The sequence below is a fragment of the Maylandia zebra genome, linkage group LG23 (assembly GCF_041146795.1).
Source record: "Maylandia zebra isolate NMK-2024a linkage group LG23, Mzebra_GT3a, whole genome shotgun sequence".
In the NCBI taxonomy this organism is placed as follows: Eukaryota; Metazoa; Chordata; class Actinopteri; order Cichliformes; family Cichlidae; genus Maylandia; species Maylandia zebra.
Window position 1 is genome coordinate 5,551,726 of NC_135188.1, and position 18,353 is coordinate 5,570,078.

General features: G+C 39.6%; 1 protein-coding gene across 1 annotated transcript in view; it reads right to left on the reverse strand.

Annotated features, from left to right (window-relative positions):
- Positions 1 to 2,520: 2,520 nt before the first annotated feature.
- hcn2b (hyperpolarization activated cyclic nucleotide-gated potassium channel 2b) overlaps positions 2,521 to 18,353 on the reverse strand; it is a 40,079-nt gene continuing 24,246 nt past the window's right edge. Inside the window, exons 5-8 of the mRNA XM_004554911.4 lie at positions 15,782 to 15,928; positions 15,236 to 15,476; positions 11,599 to 11,763; positions 2,521 to 6,214 (exon numbers count right to left, since the gene is read on the reverse strand). Coding sequence (XP_004554968.1) covers positions 5,250 to 6,214; positions 11,599 to 11,763; positions 15,236 to 15,476; positions 15,782 to 15,928 — 1,518 coding nt within the window. The 3' untranslated portion in view covers positions 2,521 to 5,249. The remainder of the gene's footprint in view (positions 6,215 to 11,598; positions 11,764 to 15,235; positions 15,477 to 15,781; positions 15,929 to 18,353) is intronic.

Below are 18,353 nucleotides of genomic sequence, written 5' to 3' on the forward strand. Positions count from 1 at the left end.
AACCTTTAGCTCGTGGAACCAAGAATGCACACAACTGAGACTTCAACTCTAATTGACATTGACCTGTTAACATTATTGTTGTCTATGATTAATTACAATAATTACATTGCATAATGAGACTTGTTATTCCTGTCCCAGGTGTTTATCTAGATCAGAGACTTGCAGGGAAAGGTCACGTAGAACAGCTGGGTAAGCTTTCCTTACCAACTGCTTAAGTCCCTCTTAGGAGATCCCCACACGAGCTGTGAGAGCATTTATATTAAACACAGTCTTCTAATGTATATTTGTATCAGAAACACATTTGTAGTTCAGTGGAAGTCAAACACTGTAGATGGAAAAACAATATATTAGACAGGTAGCATTTATTGATGTTAATGAATCTGCCTTTTAATCGAGACTACCAAAGGGGAGCACACCTCAGCACAAGCATTGTGTGGAATAAATCCTTCATGCTGAATGATATCTTGCATAATTAAATAAATATTTGCACAAGTAAATGAGCCTCTTCCAGCCCATGGTCAAAACGCTCAGAATGCCACCAAAACCACAAGTAAGCTGAAGTCTAATATTCACTATATGACTGAGCAAAAGATTTTTGATGATCGCTTTCTGTTTTCTAGAAGGTTTTCTGCTAAATCAGCTAGAAAAGCAGAATAAGATGGATATTAAATCTGTTAAAACACGTAGGTGATAACCTTTATTTGAATTGTAAATAATAACTTTACTTTCAACGTAAAGTTTTTGTTACAGGATCTTCTAGACAGATTTCTTGGTAAAAACGTTAAGATCCCTGTACATGCGAGATGCGTCTGTGGTAATTTGGTACATGCCTACTTCCACATACAACCTGGATTCATCATGAATTTTTCAGACCAACATGTAGCCAGCAAGGTAGGTGGAAGTGCAGCAGGAATCAATAACCCCAAGGTTCATGTAAATTATTGATACTTCCCAAATGCTCAGAAGGAAAGGACTAGGTTGAGTGGCGCAAAAAGGACTAATAAACATCACATTTCTGAAGAGAAATCTTAACCAGTTGTGTTTTTAAAATAAAAGCTACAGAGAGAGAGAAACTAGAGAAAGGCGTTTAAATTTGCAGAAAAAGTATTGCAGTGTTTTAGATGTAAAATTCAATAACAGCTCTGATAAATGAAAAAATACCTTCAAGACCTACAGCGAGCAGAGACAATCATCTGCTTTTACTGTATTAAGAAGCTCTGAATCTATTATAACGCAAAATTATTGACTCTTTGCATGTTTGTGCTTTTCTAACATGCTAATCTAAAATAAATCACCTAAACATGAGGCAGTGGAATCATACTGTAGTCAAATACAATTTATTGGTTTAACTCTGTAGTGGGATATATGTAACAGTGACGTTTGCATTCTGAGGAGCTCGCATTTTTACAGCCACACACAAAGAATATAGTATATGTATGTGGAAACTACCATATTTGCTAGGCACTAGGTATGCACAGTACATGTTAGGACACATGACAACTGCAGAGTGGCTCAATAAAAGAAATTCAGGTCCCTGACTCAGAAACGCCTGCACTGCACTGTTGATTTTTCTTAAAGTGACGGCTGGAGATTGTCGGCTTGCTTCGAGGGAGTTTCCCAGAAAAGAGGTTGTCTACATTTGTCTGTAGATTTAAGGTATTGATTGGCTGTAAGTATTGGCTTTGTACCGAGTCACTGTAATATGGAAGGTTGTTAGACTCACAAGTCAGGGATCTGACAACAAGGAAAGAAATAATAAATAGAAACCGAATCATGTCACACCAAATCCCATAAAACACAGAAACAGCCAGTATAAAATTTGCATCATATATTTTTACCTTCTAGTTGCTTATTGGTCAGTAAGAGTGAAATAATCCAAACTCGTTCGCATAATTGTACATCTATGATAATGTCGATGACACAAAATCATATCGTCGCTCGGTTGTTATGAACAGCCCTTGTATGTAAACATTTTAAACACCCTGAATCCCCACGCATTCCTCCTATTGATGACCTCAGAGAAATAAAAACTGGAATGGTAGATACTGTAGTTTAGCGTCAGAGCAGCACTGAAGCTAAGAAAAACGAGGCTCTATGAAGAAAGCACAAAAAGAAGCAAATACAGATGCTTCTGTTGCCGTTTCCACTGCCGTGTCTGAGCGTGCATGTGTGTGTAAGCACAGCTGACTTACCAAAGCCTTGAGCGTGTACTGAAAAAACCGAACAGCTGAGTTTTTGTAACATTTACATAACACTAAATATGTTTGTAAAGTTGCAGAAGAAGAAAAAGTGCATTTACAGGATTGAGGGGAGCACGCTATTGACTCATCAGGGGAAAAAATAACCCCAAAATGCGCTGGTAAAAGAACCAGGCTTTGCAAGTTGACTGGGGTGTGACATTACAAAACTAACTTAAAACGCAAACAGTAGAAGAAACCATGCAGACCTCACAGCAACTGGCACGTGAGTATATACAAACTCTGTGTGGTAACTGTAGAAAAACAAGCGATGCATCCTCTGTAATACAAACAGCTTTTCTCTCCTTTAATTATTATTTTCAAGTAATATCAGTTCATACCAGATGATAATATGCATTCTGTCAGAGATTACAAAGAGATTCTTTTTTTTCAAACATTTTCTTCATCTGTTTTTTTTTTTTTTTTTTATAGCAGATCTACATTTACAGTAAACTAAGTTACATTAATTAATAGTCTGGTTTACATGATGCACACTATGTTTACACATAGAAATACCATGTCTGTCAAGTTAGTTTGAGTGGACAGTAAGCGCGGTTTAAACGTATCTGTTTTCAAAGACAGATGTTCAACAAATTCTCAGTAAAGTTTGGGAGCGCAGTCTAAAATATGAAATATTGCATCTTCGTTAACACCTCAAGGGCAGAACATCTTCTGCATACAGTGGTCATTCACTCCATTTCAAACAGTTATTGCTTCATGTGATAAACATCACTTTCAGACAATAGGACTGAATGAGTGTTGTCTGATTTTTATGCTAAATCACTGTGAGGTTTGCATACAAAAGAATTGCAATCGTTGGAACTTTGGTTTCACTATTTCCACACTTAATTAAAACATGGGGTTTATTTATAATTATTAAAACTGAGCTAGTAATATCTTGTGATATGAGTAAAGGTATTGACTCAGTCTGGTTTACTCTCTTTCTCTGTTACCCCATCATCCTTTACTGTGTGCTTTCCACTAGAGTAAAAATATCTAGAAACTAATTTAGTCACAAATGCATTTCCTGTCCTAACAGAGTGCCTCCAGGAAACAATGTGAAGTTCAGCAAAATACCATTCTCATAACAAGCCTCTATTAATTATTTTGGAGTAGCTAAATAGGTTCCACAGGGCATAATTTGGGGATAAAACAAAAGCACAACAGACCTCAAAAACACGATACAAAAATACTTATAAACCTTCAACTTTGTCCCATTCAGAACTCTCAAGGTGGATAACAACGCCTGAACTGAAACTAAACAAAATGAAAATGCAAAATGATCATAGGAGAGGAACTCATTATTGGCACTGTATAATGAAATCCAATTGAACGAGAACAATAACAGTCCAAACAGACCCGGGGGATTCCAATTTCCACACTCATTACCCAGTAATGGTTCAGGCATTAGTGAGATGAGGTGAATAGAATAGCAGGTCCAGGAGAAAAGGTTCCCTTCCTAATGCTTTTGGACACAAATTGCCAGTATTCCATGACCTCTTATTGAAGCCTTAATGACAGAGGCACACTGCAATATACATCCTGCAAAGTATCGGCACGGTCCTTGGCTGTGGACCAAAACCGTAGCATCAGCAGCGGCATTGAGCTTCGCGGGAGTTTCATTATCGGTGTGAATTGACTTTGGCGTAGTGACACATGGCCCAAACTGCAACTAAAGAAAAGTGAGATTAGGGGTTAGGAAAAGAATGAATTTACATTTTGATGAGGGAATTTACATTTTAACTATAAAATTTATTTTACTTGGCTGGCAGTGAATTACAATTTGTAAGGTTAAACAGAACATTTTCACAATTGTGGGATATTACCACTTACATGACTTTAGTCCATAAACCTGCACTCCAGGGGATGATGTGTGTGTTCGTCAAGCTCAGGTCCTCCATCAGAGGCCATATATATGTAATTAAAAGGAATTATATATTTACACGTCTTTATGATCTACTTAAAGCCGCATGAATCAGTTTGTAGCTACTTGAGGGCAAAAGTCTGACGTCACTTACCTTAGAAAGTTGCTCACATGAGCAGTATTACACTACATATTATTGCATCACAGTTCTTTTTTACTGGGATGCTGGTTAACTCTGTTTTGGTCTCAACAAGGTCATTAAAACATTATTCAACAGCTTGTTGCTGAATTTGTCTCTGTTGTTGCTGCTGTGCAGGTCATTTCAATATTAATCATTTGCTGGAAAAAGACTGAACAGTACAACAAACTTGCAGGTGTTAAAAAAACACCTGATTAGAGTCAGTGCTAATTTAAAGTATAGTGATTAATGCAGCTTTAAATAAAACAAACAGGCAGACATATACTGTAGAAATCAGTGGCTTGGCTTGAAGAAACAATACAATCGTAATTTCAGCATTGAGGATATTAACTGTCTGTGATCTGGGACTTATTTATCTGAGTTAAGGGCTATCAGATCTTATTAGTCTGATTTTAAAAAGTCAAAGTAGACTGCTTTTAGACTGTATACTTTGAAATATCATCATTAATATTGTGTAGTCTTGTTCTTATAAATTTGGCCTTTTGCAGCCAACCTACTGAGAAAATCTGCTCAAATATAGCAATAAGATCCCACTAAAGTGCCAACTTCTGATACTTTAAGCACATCCCTGAATCTCTTTAACTCTCATCCAACCCCAAGTTTGCATAAAATGAGGTGAAGGAAGTGGTAGTGAAGCAAATCTCCCATGTGTTGTGGATTATGTTGTGAATTAAAAACACTACTGTACCATTACCAATCTGTGCAACTAGTACTTCTGTGAGTAGAAACATCTGAGTGCTGCAATTTTAAAAGTCACCATACCGACTTTATTATATTAGAATGGTCGCCTATCAGATCCTCCCTGCTGCATCTCATTCGACATTCATACGATCGGATAGTCAAACTGGAATAAAGAGAAGAGGAACTGTAGGAGAGATAACAGAAATCTCCCCATGTTCCTGTAGTCAAGATCCTTGTTGAGTCACTCTCCAAGTGTTTTTAATCAGGTTCACAAGTTTGAGGATAGCCTGGATTTGACTTTGATGTGGTCTGTCTCAGGAAGGCTCACTAAAGAGTCCTTCTTGGGGAGTCCCGATTCTCCCAGACCAGTTCCCACTCCTCCTACTGCTACCCCTGCAACAGGTGCAAAACCATGAACAGAACCAGGGAGGGATGCTACAGGAAAGGCCCCAACAGACATCTGGTGTGGGAGAACCACCCTGTGTGGTATGCCGCTCCGGATGCCTGTGTGACCCAGTGGGGTGTGAGGGGGCTCGATGGAAGTAGAAGAGACTCGTGTAGATTGGGGTGGACTAGGGACAGCTGGTTGTCCCATCTCGTGAGGCAGTGAAGGCTGAGAAGCTGACAGTGCCCTGGCATCTTGGCTCAGACTTCCCATTTGCAAAGAATGGGTGCTCTTATGTGTGCTGGGCCTGTGCACGGGGCTGGCTATGTGCTGCTGGACTAGAGAAAGCTGTGAGCCTGAGGTGGGACCAGCCAGGGCACTGGATCCATACTGGAATGATCGCCCACCGACTGCTAGTGGGCTTTGGACAGGGGGGCTGGACAGGACCGGAGGAAAGGCACCAGAAACAAGGAGTTGAGACTGAAGTGGAGAGGCTGAGACAGGGCTCGATACACTTTGCATCACCTGAAATCTCCTCATCATCCTGGGAGACTGCAGGTTACCCAATCCCACAGAGTTTCCTTGCATCGGGGCACAAAAATTCATGGCTACAGCCTGCTGGAGAGTGGCAACTGCTGAATTGTGGGCAGAGGAACTTGGAGGCGTAAAGATCCCACCGGTCAGTGGAGGCGTCATGGACATGGCCCGTGGGCGTGGCAGATCCACCTGTTGAACCATCTCCCGATCATATTTAACTATCTCCTGGATCATCTCGTTCTCACGATTGTTGAAAACACCTGAGTTGAGATCATGCTGAACTTTGTGCATCAGGATCGAGTTCTTCTTGCCTGTAAAGACATGGAAAAAGGAAGAAGTGTTGCTATAGCAAACAGAAACAATGCAAAAAATTAAAGCAAAAACAAAACAGACTTTAATGCTATATTTCCATACCCTACAATTTGTTAATAATATGCTAAACAGAAAAAAGCTTAATTTACACATATATACTGATATAAACAAATATACTGCCTGTATCCATTTTTTGCAAACAAGCAATCCAAGACTGATGGACACGCAGACACAGAAACACCCTCTGCCTACTGTAGGGTAATGCAGAGGTGCAGGCAACCATTATTTCTGCAGTGACCTCAGTGCATATGATGTAAGAGGGAGCATTTCACTGACAATATATTAGCCCTACAGGAGAAAACACTATTTACTTCAACGTATTTCTAACGTATATGTGCAGCTAATTGACGGCTATTGCAACTGTTAATTTAACAGGTTATCAGTAAACAGCACCAACTGATGCCTTTATTGCTAAATTTGATGATCGCAAGCATCATAAACTGCAAACGAGAGATTAGTGAAACCATCTGAGGAAAAGGTCTGTGTCCCAGTTTATATGGCATGGGGAGTCTCGCCTTGTGTTTGCTGGCAGATGCTAACAGACCACATCCAAATCAGGAAGCCAACCTCTGATTTTTATGTGAAAAAAAAGAGAGAACCTGAGCTGCCAGCAAAGCACTGAATCCAGCCTTGCCAGCTCAAAGCACAGCTGGATCCAATGCTGGATGAGTGGCCCCAATTTCAGAAGCAGTTGCACAGCCGACTTGAGGCTTTTCCCCATCATCATCTCAGCTGTGAGTGCGGTGGCCAAAAACACGCACTTGAACAAGTGATGTGTGATCTATTTTCTTAGCAGAAGCATACACTTGGTGAAGTAAAAAAACAGTCACGTGATGAATCCGACACTAAAAACTGCAATTTGTCCAAGGAAAGAAAAATACAGTATATGCACTCTGATCTACAGTAACATGGAATGCACAGGGCATGAATCAATGAGTTAGAAACCATCCCAGCATGCACCAGTTCATTCCTTAATTCAGTTGTGTGTTATAAATTCATGTGGTGGTCATAATGCTTTAAAATATCAAGCTGGTTTATGTGATCTCAGACTGTAAATGACTCACAGAAATGCACTGCTTCTTATAGCAAAACCTCTTGAAAGCACTCAAAAGTAAAACAGTAAACCAGCTGGGATTATAAAGGCAGATTTGTACGAGGCATTATGATGTATGCCACTGAGGAGTGAACTGCAGAAGCCCACTTAGTCCTGAAAAAACTGTCTGCACAGATAAAACTAAGACAGAGTAATTCAGGTGAAAGCAGGTGTGCATTTCAGCTGAGGGCCATCCTGGGTCACAGTAGTACTGCAGAGAAGAGAATAATGGGATCGCACAAGTTCAAACCCACTGCTGTCAGGCAAGTAAGATGACTGTGTTAGAGACTATTGTGTATGATACCTGCTGAGTGCCTTCCCTCTGATGTGAGGCCCAGATAGGCTGATAGTCAGTAAACAGGCTCTCTCTCTCTAACACTAATAGCTATTCACTCTAACCAGTGGCTTACATGTGAGGAGAAGGCAACTAACGGTGAGATCAGGTGAACAAATCCTCAATATGTCAGATTTCAAGGAGAAAAGTAGAAGGTTCATTGCAGGTGAGCATTAGATACTGTTTAAAACAGGAGGCAATGAAGTATGAGAAAAAAAGATGGACACTGTGATGTGTTGCTGCAGGGATTGGACATGTTGAGACCAAAGACAAGATGTTGGCAGCCTTCCTAGCAAAATCCAGATGACCCAACATCTGTTGTGCCCTGGTAACAAAAAGGGACTCACAGCAAAGCACAGCATGTAGAGAGGTTTGTGTGTTCATATGGAAACTGTAGTATTGTCAGCTCGATTCACCAGTGCGGATGGCAGCCTGGAAAGCTGACTTCAGAGCTAGGTTATTTGTAAGTGCAAAGCCTGAGATCTACTGTACATCACAAACAAAGATTATTATTCTACCACAACCAGCTGCTAAGCCAGAAGGAGAACATGAGGGGAAGGCTGATGATGATTTGGTGACTTGTGCTTCACCAGCATGATACATTTGCTGCATGTGTGGAATAAAAACACTCACAGCTTGGGAGTTTAATAGTGGAATTACAGTGTGATTATGAAAATCTGCACTAGAGTGTGCAAACACATCTATACAGGTTGATCATATTTAAACGTCAGCAGTTTTGCTTGATTCTGTGTATCAAGCAAGATTTTCCCACAGATGGGATTCTCCTGATAATGCCAACAATCAGAAAAGGGGGACACGCTGTAACATGTGTGGCCCTGGAAATGTATGATTCAATTTAGCTTTTATATAGACACACAAAAAATCAGAAGGCTTGGAGAAAATTAATCAAAAGTGTGGGTGTTCCTGGTAAGTACTGTTGCTTCATTCCAGCTCTGTGTTGAACTCCTCCTCCTCCCACTGACTTTTATGGGGATTTTATCTGCTGATAACACAGAGCTACTCTCTGAGGTGTTTGGAGGCTTGGAAAGAGGAGACAAAGGAATGCATATTTGTTGGCTTGCATCCTTGGAAATTCTCTTAGGGAAAACAGCAGTTGGAGAACTCAGCATCACACAAAATTATTGTATCAGTGTGCAATGAATGTGCGATCTAGCTGCCTTTGAAATGGTTGCATTGAAGGGGATCAGGTCTGCATCTACTCGCAATCCTATTGCGATCTTCAAAGCTACTTTGGTGCATCGAGACTGGCAATAAAACAGCAATAAGACCGAGTCAGTCTGCTATCAGTTTGTGATTGAATGACATCAAACAGATGAACAGGTTGAACTGTGATAAACTGGCAGATTGACAGAAAACTGACATTAAAAGTACATTTACATCAACTACTTACATTCCAGTCAGAACCTCATAGATCGTAGAATTCCTCCACAGACAGTAATGTACTTATTCTAAGACAGCAATTTAAGTGCAACATTACATTGGAAAAAGACCCATAGAAGAGTTGTGTATTCCACAGTACTTGTAATCAGTTGCCAAATCAAAAAAAAATTCAATGGATTCACCAGGGAACCACCAATTTGTCTAAGTCACAAGGAGGTTGCTACCATGTTTTTTCTCTAGTGTGACTGAGCCATTGAGAGATGGAATTTCTCATAGATATGGTGGTGTTTCTTGTCATACATCCTCCTTGGGTGCTTGTAAACTGGCCATGCTGTAATGCCAGGCTCTGCTCATCAAATGTGCATCATAAATAGCAGCGATGGATGACAATAAAAAGAGGAAAAGGCATACAACCATCTGATTGCATCCTCTAAAGTGCAAACTTGGTTGGGGATTATCATGCTTTTGAAGAAGTTGGCACTGCAAGTTGGACCACCCTCATCTGCAGAATTCAGAGATAAAGCACGGATAATACGTCACTGTTTCCACAGCAATACCATTGCCAAGTAACACCTAGAGTTTCTTTTACTAGCCATTGATTAGTAGAGAATAATGACACATACAAAGAAGGTCACACAAGTGTCTCTATGGCCTCCATTAATGGCCTACACAGGTCAAACACTGTTGTCATTAAAATGCACGGATGGCTGAATCAGCATTCCTCATTCAAACTTCTAGTCATAAATGCCCTCACAGAAAACAATACATAACTACTGAAGACAATTAAGCTTAAAGATTTATTTAATCATGAAAGCTATTTAACCAACAAAGCATGTGTCTTTTATTTAGACTCTTATGTTCTTAAGGCACCTTTTTATAGATCTCTGTGTCTTTGATCCACTTGTTTTCTTCTGAGAAAGACTGTTGAGAAAGCCAATTAAAAGAGCTCATCATTAGTGACTAGTATGCATCAAGTATGCACGGAACCCGGTGGGAATGTTTGATTGGAGGTTTGGTCTTGAAGCAGACAATCCAAGCCTCTCTTTAAATATGTGAGTTGCCTGACTGAAGTCTGCTCATGTGTGGAAACTGGCTGCTATGGCAACAGCTGGCAGGTGGCAGATTCAGGGCCTCGTGAACATATGAGGTGTGGTCATGTGATGAGGGATGTAACATTAGCTGACCTTGGGGGGCATGACGGGAGACGGAAAGTTGTTTTTAATGTGAAGGAAAATATAAACTGTCAATCAGCATTCATGAGCACATCTTTGTGTGTTTTTGTTTAATATTTGTTTTATATACATTCACTCCAGACTGAGGCTACTGAACAATCGCTGGAAAAAAAATCTGAATTATGCATTTCAAGTAAAGTAAAAGTTTTAACTGGCTTTGCTTTTCTTCCCAAAATGGCAAATATCTACCAAAAGAGTTAAACTGCACTAAAACAACTGAGCTTAAGGAACCTAATAACATACAAAGATACATATTCACCTTTGATTTCTTTCCTGAGCCGTACACACAGCCCTTGTTAGGATCATTCATAGACTACATCCCAGCTGTCAGACCGTGCAGTGTTTTGACAGAGACATCACAGTAATGAATGAGTATGTTTTCCTTATGCTTCATTTCATCTTGTGAATGACTCATAAGCTTATGAAGACAGCAATGCGCGTGGCTTTTATCACTGAGGCATAATTATCCAAAACTAAATCTCTGTTCATATCTCTGTTCATAAATCATGTCAGAATAAATACATTTTTACTGTTTATTGTTCTTTCGCACATTTTTTCTCTTTTCTTTATTGTAGCCTAGCATGTTTCTGCATAAATCTAAGAGACGATATTGGACTGAGGAGCCTGAGTGCTGCAGTACTGCACAAAAGCCTTACAACACCCTTAATTTATTTAAATTTTGCTTCCAAAAAACTGACCTTTTTGCATTTTTAAAAGTGGTCTTTGAATACTTATTCTCTACCGTTTCTAAAGGTCTTTTTCATTTTCTGTCATTTTCAGTCTTGTCCATGTACCTGACCATTTTCAGAGGATTGTTCTTTTTTGGTTTGCTGAACCATTTAACACTGAATCATTCGAGCATAAAAGGCCTCCTAACTCAAGTAGCAGCTTAGCAAAGAACCCGTTTTAAATTATATCTTTAGACATTGTGTTATCAGCAGCCGTTCACAAAAACACATAATTTGTTCCAAATTCTTAACAAGGTGATTCCCCAAGAGCTATGAGCTGAAAGCTTTGATTGGTGTGCAGTATGTTCTTAAAAAAATTGAGAAAAGTGGACAAATGGAGGACAAAAAAAGGAAGAAGTGGTAAGCCTTAAAAAGCTATCTACAACAGATGAATAGTATCTGAAAGCTGTGGTCTTAAATATCTTTTTAATCTTTTGGCTTTTGTTTTAAATTTCTAAACTTTTAATCACATCATAGTAAAACACCTACCGGAGACTACCCAAATCTATATTGAACATAATGGCAGTCTTCTTACCTATCCTGTCCAATCTGTCAATGGCAACTGTCTCAAAAGCCCTCCTCATCATGGGGTACTCCTCCAGCACCTCATTGAAATTGTCCACAGAGAGAGAATACAGGCGACAGTAGGTGTCCGCACGCACACTGGCTGTCCGTCTGCCACGGGTCAGCAGGCAGATCTCTGGAGGGGTGAGAGATACGGTCAGAACAGAAAATGGCAAACCCACAGATTTCAGTGCGTTAGACAGCAATAGAGAAAAGAAGAGAAGAGGTCTGTTAAGCAGTGCGACGCTCAGCCAAAACACTGTTACAGTACATTAAATGTTAAAATGTTCTATTATGTTTCCGCACAGGCTGTGGAAAACTCCTGGGCTTAAGAAAATGTGTGCTCAGAACAAAGGCTGTGTGTCATCAGCATGACCCGCTGAATGTAACCCTAGGTATTTCCTCATTCACTAGCACTACACTGACAGCAGTGTATAGCATATATAGAGATGTGCTCCATTGCATTCAGTTGTTTCCCTTCCCTTCTTTAGTATCTTCTTCTCTATTACTTTTCCCTTTTATTGGCTGGAGCTGACTGTTGTCTTGACAACCATATTCCCTCCTTTTCCGTTCCCTGAAAGGTTGACCTCCTCTGACTCTCTGGGGAAGGGGGAAGGGGATGTGGGGGCACCAGGATACTCCATTAAGAGCAGGCACTGCACTGGACTGTTCCTGTCTGTTTATATGAGGTTTCTCACAAACTCAGAGCAATCCAAGGAAGTCGCACTTTATTTTATTTTATCTACTTTCTAATGTCACAAAGTTAGTTATATTTCCATGTGTATCTGTTAAATCCACTACCAGACAGCAATAACATCTGTGTTTACACCCCTGTAGAAAAATAGTTTTGGTGTCTACGATGAGTAATTTTTAAAAATTATATATTTTTTGTTACCCGTCAGTTTGGGAAGTCTTAAAGCTTACAGTAACAGGTGTGGCAGACACAGGTAGCTGTAGCTGATACCTGTCTGCTAGTTGAATGAAATTCAAGTATTTTAATACTTTGTTATTGAGGACTAATTAGCACATATATGTGTATATACACATTTTTATAATATATACAGTCCATTAGATTCTCCGTTAGCATAAGCTTCTTTTCATACCGGCTGACTCTCTCTGCAAGAAAGTTTTTCCACCAAACAAAGGTACTGATGTAAGGCTACACATACATGCACTTACACATTTCTAGACAAGCGACCTATAGTGTGCAATAGAGTGCATTCATATTAATTCACTGACATCATATTAAAGCAACTGCTAGTGATTACCAGCAGTTGCTTGAAATCCACTTTTGTTAGAATTGTAGGAAAAGGCATCATGTTCAGAAAGCTCTCTTGAAATTGGAATATCCCTGTTTACACAAAACGCAGCCATTTAGATACTGGTAGCATCAATAGTGTCTACTGGGAAGTGCAGACAGAGGATAATAATACCAATGAAATTGCTGCCACTGAATTAAAAGGGTTTCCAAACCACTGGGTGACCATTTGTGGCTTGTAGACGGGGAAACTGCCATCCTTAAATATACTGAAAGAACAGAGAAAGGCTGGATGGTTAATGTGAACTGTGGCAATTTGGATCTTTGCTTCAATTTTGGATCATGATCATTGTAACCTGTTTCTGTGGCATAACCAGCTCTGTTTCCTGTTTCAGTTAATGTAATATCTGCAAATTCTCTTATTTACGGCTTCATTTTCTGATGTGTTGACAGGAATTAACCCGTTCCCCTGGGATTTTGTTGGGACACCAGAAGAATCTGAGGTACAAACTGCTTGTCCACAGGATCTGCTCACACACTGTGTAATACAGATGATGATTATGAGGTTATGTTTGGCTGTATTCACTGTGGACTTTATGGAAAGGGCATAGGGGTAAAAGAGGAAAAACCGTTCCTCAAAGTGCAATCTACCCCATCTGTGTGTGATAACTGTACAAAATGTAGTGTGGTGTGGAAAGGAGAAAATCCACGAAAAGGTTCCTTAATGTTAGAAAATCTACCAGTGGCTAAGGTTAAGTCGGATACTAAAATTTAAAAGCAGGTAAATCCAATCAAAAAACACTTTGTGCATTAGCTTGTTGGTGATGGTGACATCACCATCTACTTAGTGCTACTGACTTATTCAGAGATTTTACCACACATACACACCCCACTGGAAGTTTAACTGTGTTGTCCCCTCGGTTCTTAGCTCACTGCTAGCTGTGTGCATGGAGACCTGTGATTTCCTCCCTGGTCGCAGGCATGACTTCAAACACTCGATGTCTGACATTATAACTAAGCTGTAGTGCCTCTTCACCTCACTGTGCAATACCTTTTGTGCAATACTTTTGTAAATAGTCAACGGTGCAATAGACTCAATACTTGAAATGTGCAATTCACTTGTATTTTTATTTTTATTCCTATTTATTCTATTTATCCCCTTCGTATATTTTATTTATATTGTCTCTGTATTTATATATATGTGTGTGTGTATAACTCTGTAACTTCTGTCGGTGCTGTGCTTTTTTGGAAATCGAATTTCCCAGAGGAACCCACCCGAGGGATTAATAAAGTTCTATCTTATCTTATCTTATCTTATCTTATCTTATCTTATCTTATCTTATAAATGGCCCCATCATCTTCATTCTGCTGTGCTAATTAGGTGTTAATAATTAGGTGTGTGTGTGTGTGAATGGATGTGTGCATGTGCGTGCTGTGCAGTCATGTCACTACAACAGTGCTCTGGGCAGCTGGCACATCAACGAAACTGTGAGTGGACAGAGCTTCTGCAGAGGGCATCGGATGTTAAAAATGCAGCCCAAAGAGTCACGCTACAGGACCTAAAAAGTGTATGTTGGTGTGTGTGTGGGTTTATGCGTGGCAATAGTAGCACCACATGCTTCTAAACAGCCACAGAGGAACAACAACCCGGGAAAGTGGGACAGAAGTCGCCGTAAGGCTGAACAAGAAGTCCAAATAAAACATTGGGGTAGTTTTTTGTTTATCTGCAAACTGCAAAAGTAACACACACATCTGTGATATTACTGAAGTGTGGGGCTGTCAAACACAAGGCCCAGGGACCAGAAATGGCCTGACAAAGACGCCAATCAGGCCCATTGGACAGCTTTGGAAAATGTGAAAGAGAGCAGAGATTTTGGACTTTTAACTGTATTTTCATAGGTTTTACAGTATTTCCTACTGATAAAGACATTGTTATTCACACTACACCAAAGTAATTGAATAATAGATAAACAATACCAATTAAACTACAAAGCTCACTGCCTTTTCTAGGCAAAACATTCTCTGTAATTTTACATATTTAATTTTTGTGCCGACTGATTTCTGTCATTTGCTACAGCAGCATTTCTTTATCGTGTAGGAAAACTGAGATTTACTGTTGAAATTGCACATTAAATGAGATTACATTTGTAATGAATTATCTTTACACAGACAGAAAGGGGAGTTTTGCTGCTTTGGCCTACTTACGATCAAAGTGAGTTTTAGGTGGACCATGATGTAAAATGAGTTTTACATCCCTGCTGCAGTGGATTCTAGTGGGAAGTAAAGTGTAAATAACCCATAGAAGAACAGAAATGAATAGAACTGAGTAGATTACTGAGTAGTTACATACCTCCAAAGTAGGAGCCATCCATCAGCTTCATGCCAATGCTTCCTTTGGTCAGGACGCTCACCACCCCGTGCTGAATGAAGTACATCTTCTTGCCAATTGTCCCCTCTCTGATGATGTAGTCTCCAGGCTGAAATACTTCAAATCTCAGTTTGGTCAGCATGGCTGTCACAAAGTTGGGATCTGCGTTGGCAAACAGCGGCATGGAGGCCACCAGCTTACGGCAGTTGAAGTTGACAATTTCCTAAATGGCAACGGGAGATACAAATGGTTAATCTGCGCAGATTTTTAGCACAGGGATTTACAGTTAAAGATACAAACACGGGTTTGGTGATAGCTGTCTGAATTAGACCATTTTATAACTAAATACATACAGAGAAGGCTGGAAGTAATCGATTTTAAACACGGGGTTACATTTTTCAGATGAAACAAGGATAAATGACTATTTTATTGAATTTATTCCATCTTATTTCATCTGTGGAGGCATGTGTGTATTCATGGGTGAGTGAGTACATCACAGAAAATGTATGGGATTTTTTTTTTTCATACCTCGCGCAGAGGCTCATTAAGCTCCTCCAGGATGCTCTCTTCATCAAACATCTTGCCCTGGTATCGGTGCTCATAGTAGTCATGGATTTTCTGTCGGAAGTCGGCTGGGAGTTTGTGGAATGACATGTACTGCTCCACTTGTTTGTACTGGAAGATGGAGAGAGGCATAGGAGAATATTAATGAGAATGAACAGAAGCATAAATCAATGAAAACAGGATTCAGCAACTTTCTTGTTAATTTTGACACTTTGCAAAGTACGTCCGACTTTAAAGAATCACCACGGCCTTGATACAGAAGTTGCAGCAGCTGGAAAGACAATTCTCAAAAGACTGTTTCTTTGACTGTCCCCATCAGCTTCAGGTGTGCATGACCAATAAAGCAACTGAGATGTACAGCGCTGCACACACAGGGATCCTATGACCTATTTATACCTGGTAGCCATGGGAAGAAAATTGTGATGAAGTAGTTAAGGAAACATGACAGCTCTGTAAAGCCCATGAGGATTCCTCCCGCTCTGATGTGTTCAGAGAAGAAGGACGCTGTGATCATACATGCCAACTAAAGCCAGTTTCTCTCTCTCTCTCTCTCTGTCTAGTGATGCTGCTTTCACAAATGCTTTTTTTTTTTTAAATGACAAATTTACAGAAAATACTATCAAGGTTTTCACCAAGGAAACGTGTTTTGTTGTTGTGCATTTCATTTTTCATGAAGAAAAAAAAAACGTGAAACAAATCTTCCATGATCTGTGAAGACTGAGGGGAAATAGGTAAATAATTAAGTGGAACTGGGCATTTGAGTGGAAAGAGTTTCTATTTAGAGAAAGGAAGATGTTTGTCACCTTTGCTTGATTAATATGTAATTATGTGGCTAGAAATAATCACGTGAAAACAGAGGTTGGCTTTGGCACATCGTGTTTGTTCACTGTAGAGTCAAATTGAACCCACTGATTCACACCATCGCGTATTCGGCACTGCAATGCTTGTCTGAAACAAATGCAGCCTGAATGTCCACTTTGTTGCTCTGTAACACATTTAATGCCTGGATTCCCTGTGAAAACAGAAGCTGCTGGACCTACTGCATAGCTTTTCCTATAATGTGAAATTGAAAGGCATGTTATTCACTGTACACAGACAGTTTTTGGATTGGCTTTACTTATTTATATCACAAATATCCATGATCCCATGGAGTTTCACATACCAGCTGTTGAGAATGGTGGGAATGAAAGAAACTGAAATCCCCCCAGCTTAGCACTCATTGCATCAGAGAAGGTAAAAAGTCGAAACATCCAGTTAAAAATGTTAAAAGTGTTTATCTATATGTGCTTTTCCTAGTAAATCATCTTTACTCTTGATCAAAGATATAACTAAAGTACAAGTCTAATACTATGATCAATGAGAAGCTTGAGTAATGAATATGTTTGCATATTTGAAATGTAAAAGATAAGAAATGTGTCTCCAGCCCATGAATACACATTATTCTGAAGTTTAACTGATCTAGCAAATAAAAAAAATATAAAAATGTATCTAATAACAGATCTCTCTTCCCTCCTTGCTGTATAAAAAATATGTAAATCTCTACACTACACACGCTATTAACACCCTGAGGGCGAAAATGTGACCATGTGATTTTGAAAAATGAGCCGATAAGATTACCCATGAAACCAGTGCAGTGCACTTCACTTCCTGTTATATCAGCAGGCACACCAACACAAAATGATGCATAAAGATGCAACATGCACACACAAAAAGGGAGAAAAAAAGACTCAAAGAAAATCATAAAAGTGGAGAATAATGTTAATGAATCTCACAGAAAAGTTGCTCTAGAACTGTAATCAATACTGGCTAAAGAGAGTATGGCCCTGTGGATGGGGTTGCTTAATGTTACATAAGGCCCCTCTCTCTTTCCCTCCCAACTTTGTGTAATAAACACTGTGAGTCACACCTCTATAGAATAAACTGTCAGTGGAATGAGTAGTAGATTTTAGCCTGATGCTCACAGTTAGATTTAAAGGACACAGCATGTATGGAGGGTCAGCAGCAGGAGCACTCACAGTGACCTTGCTTGTAGTGGTCAAAGACACATGCATTGGGAAGGATGGCTTGCTCTCCAGGAAATTACATTTTGCCACATTGTGAAGTGACATATGGCTTTGTGACTAAAACGCAGGCTTGACCCTGGTGGCATGGGTGTCACAGCAAATCACAAGATACTTTATGCAACACCTACTGTACTAGCTGTCGCAGTATGACATCATTTAACTGTTTTCTCTCCAAATATAAAGTGAATGGATTTGACAAAAACAACAACAACGACAAAAAAAAACGTGGCTTTATGTAAGAATTGCAACAATGGCAGAAAGGAGTCACCTTTGGTCCTGTTTTCAGGAAAACATAATAAAGTTCTCGAGGCAGTTGGACTGTTCTAAATCCGCTCCATCTGCTATAATCCATTCACAATATTTCTGTTTATTATTTCAGAGTTCCCTAATACTCTTTCATTCTCTTTCCTTGTAACTGTCTGGTATTATACTGTTCTGCGATGCAGGTACTCCACAAATAGATACATGTACAT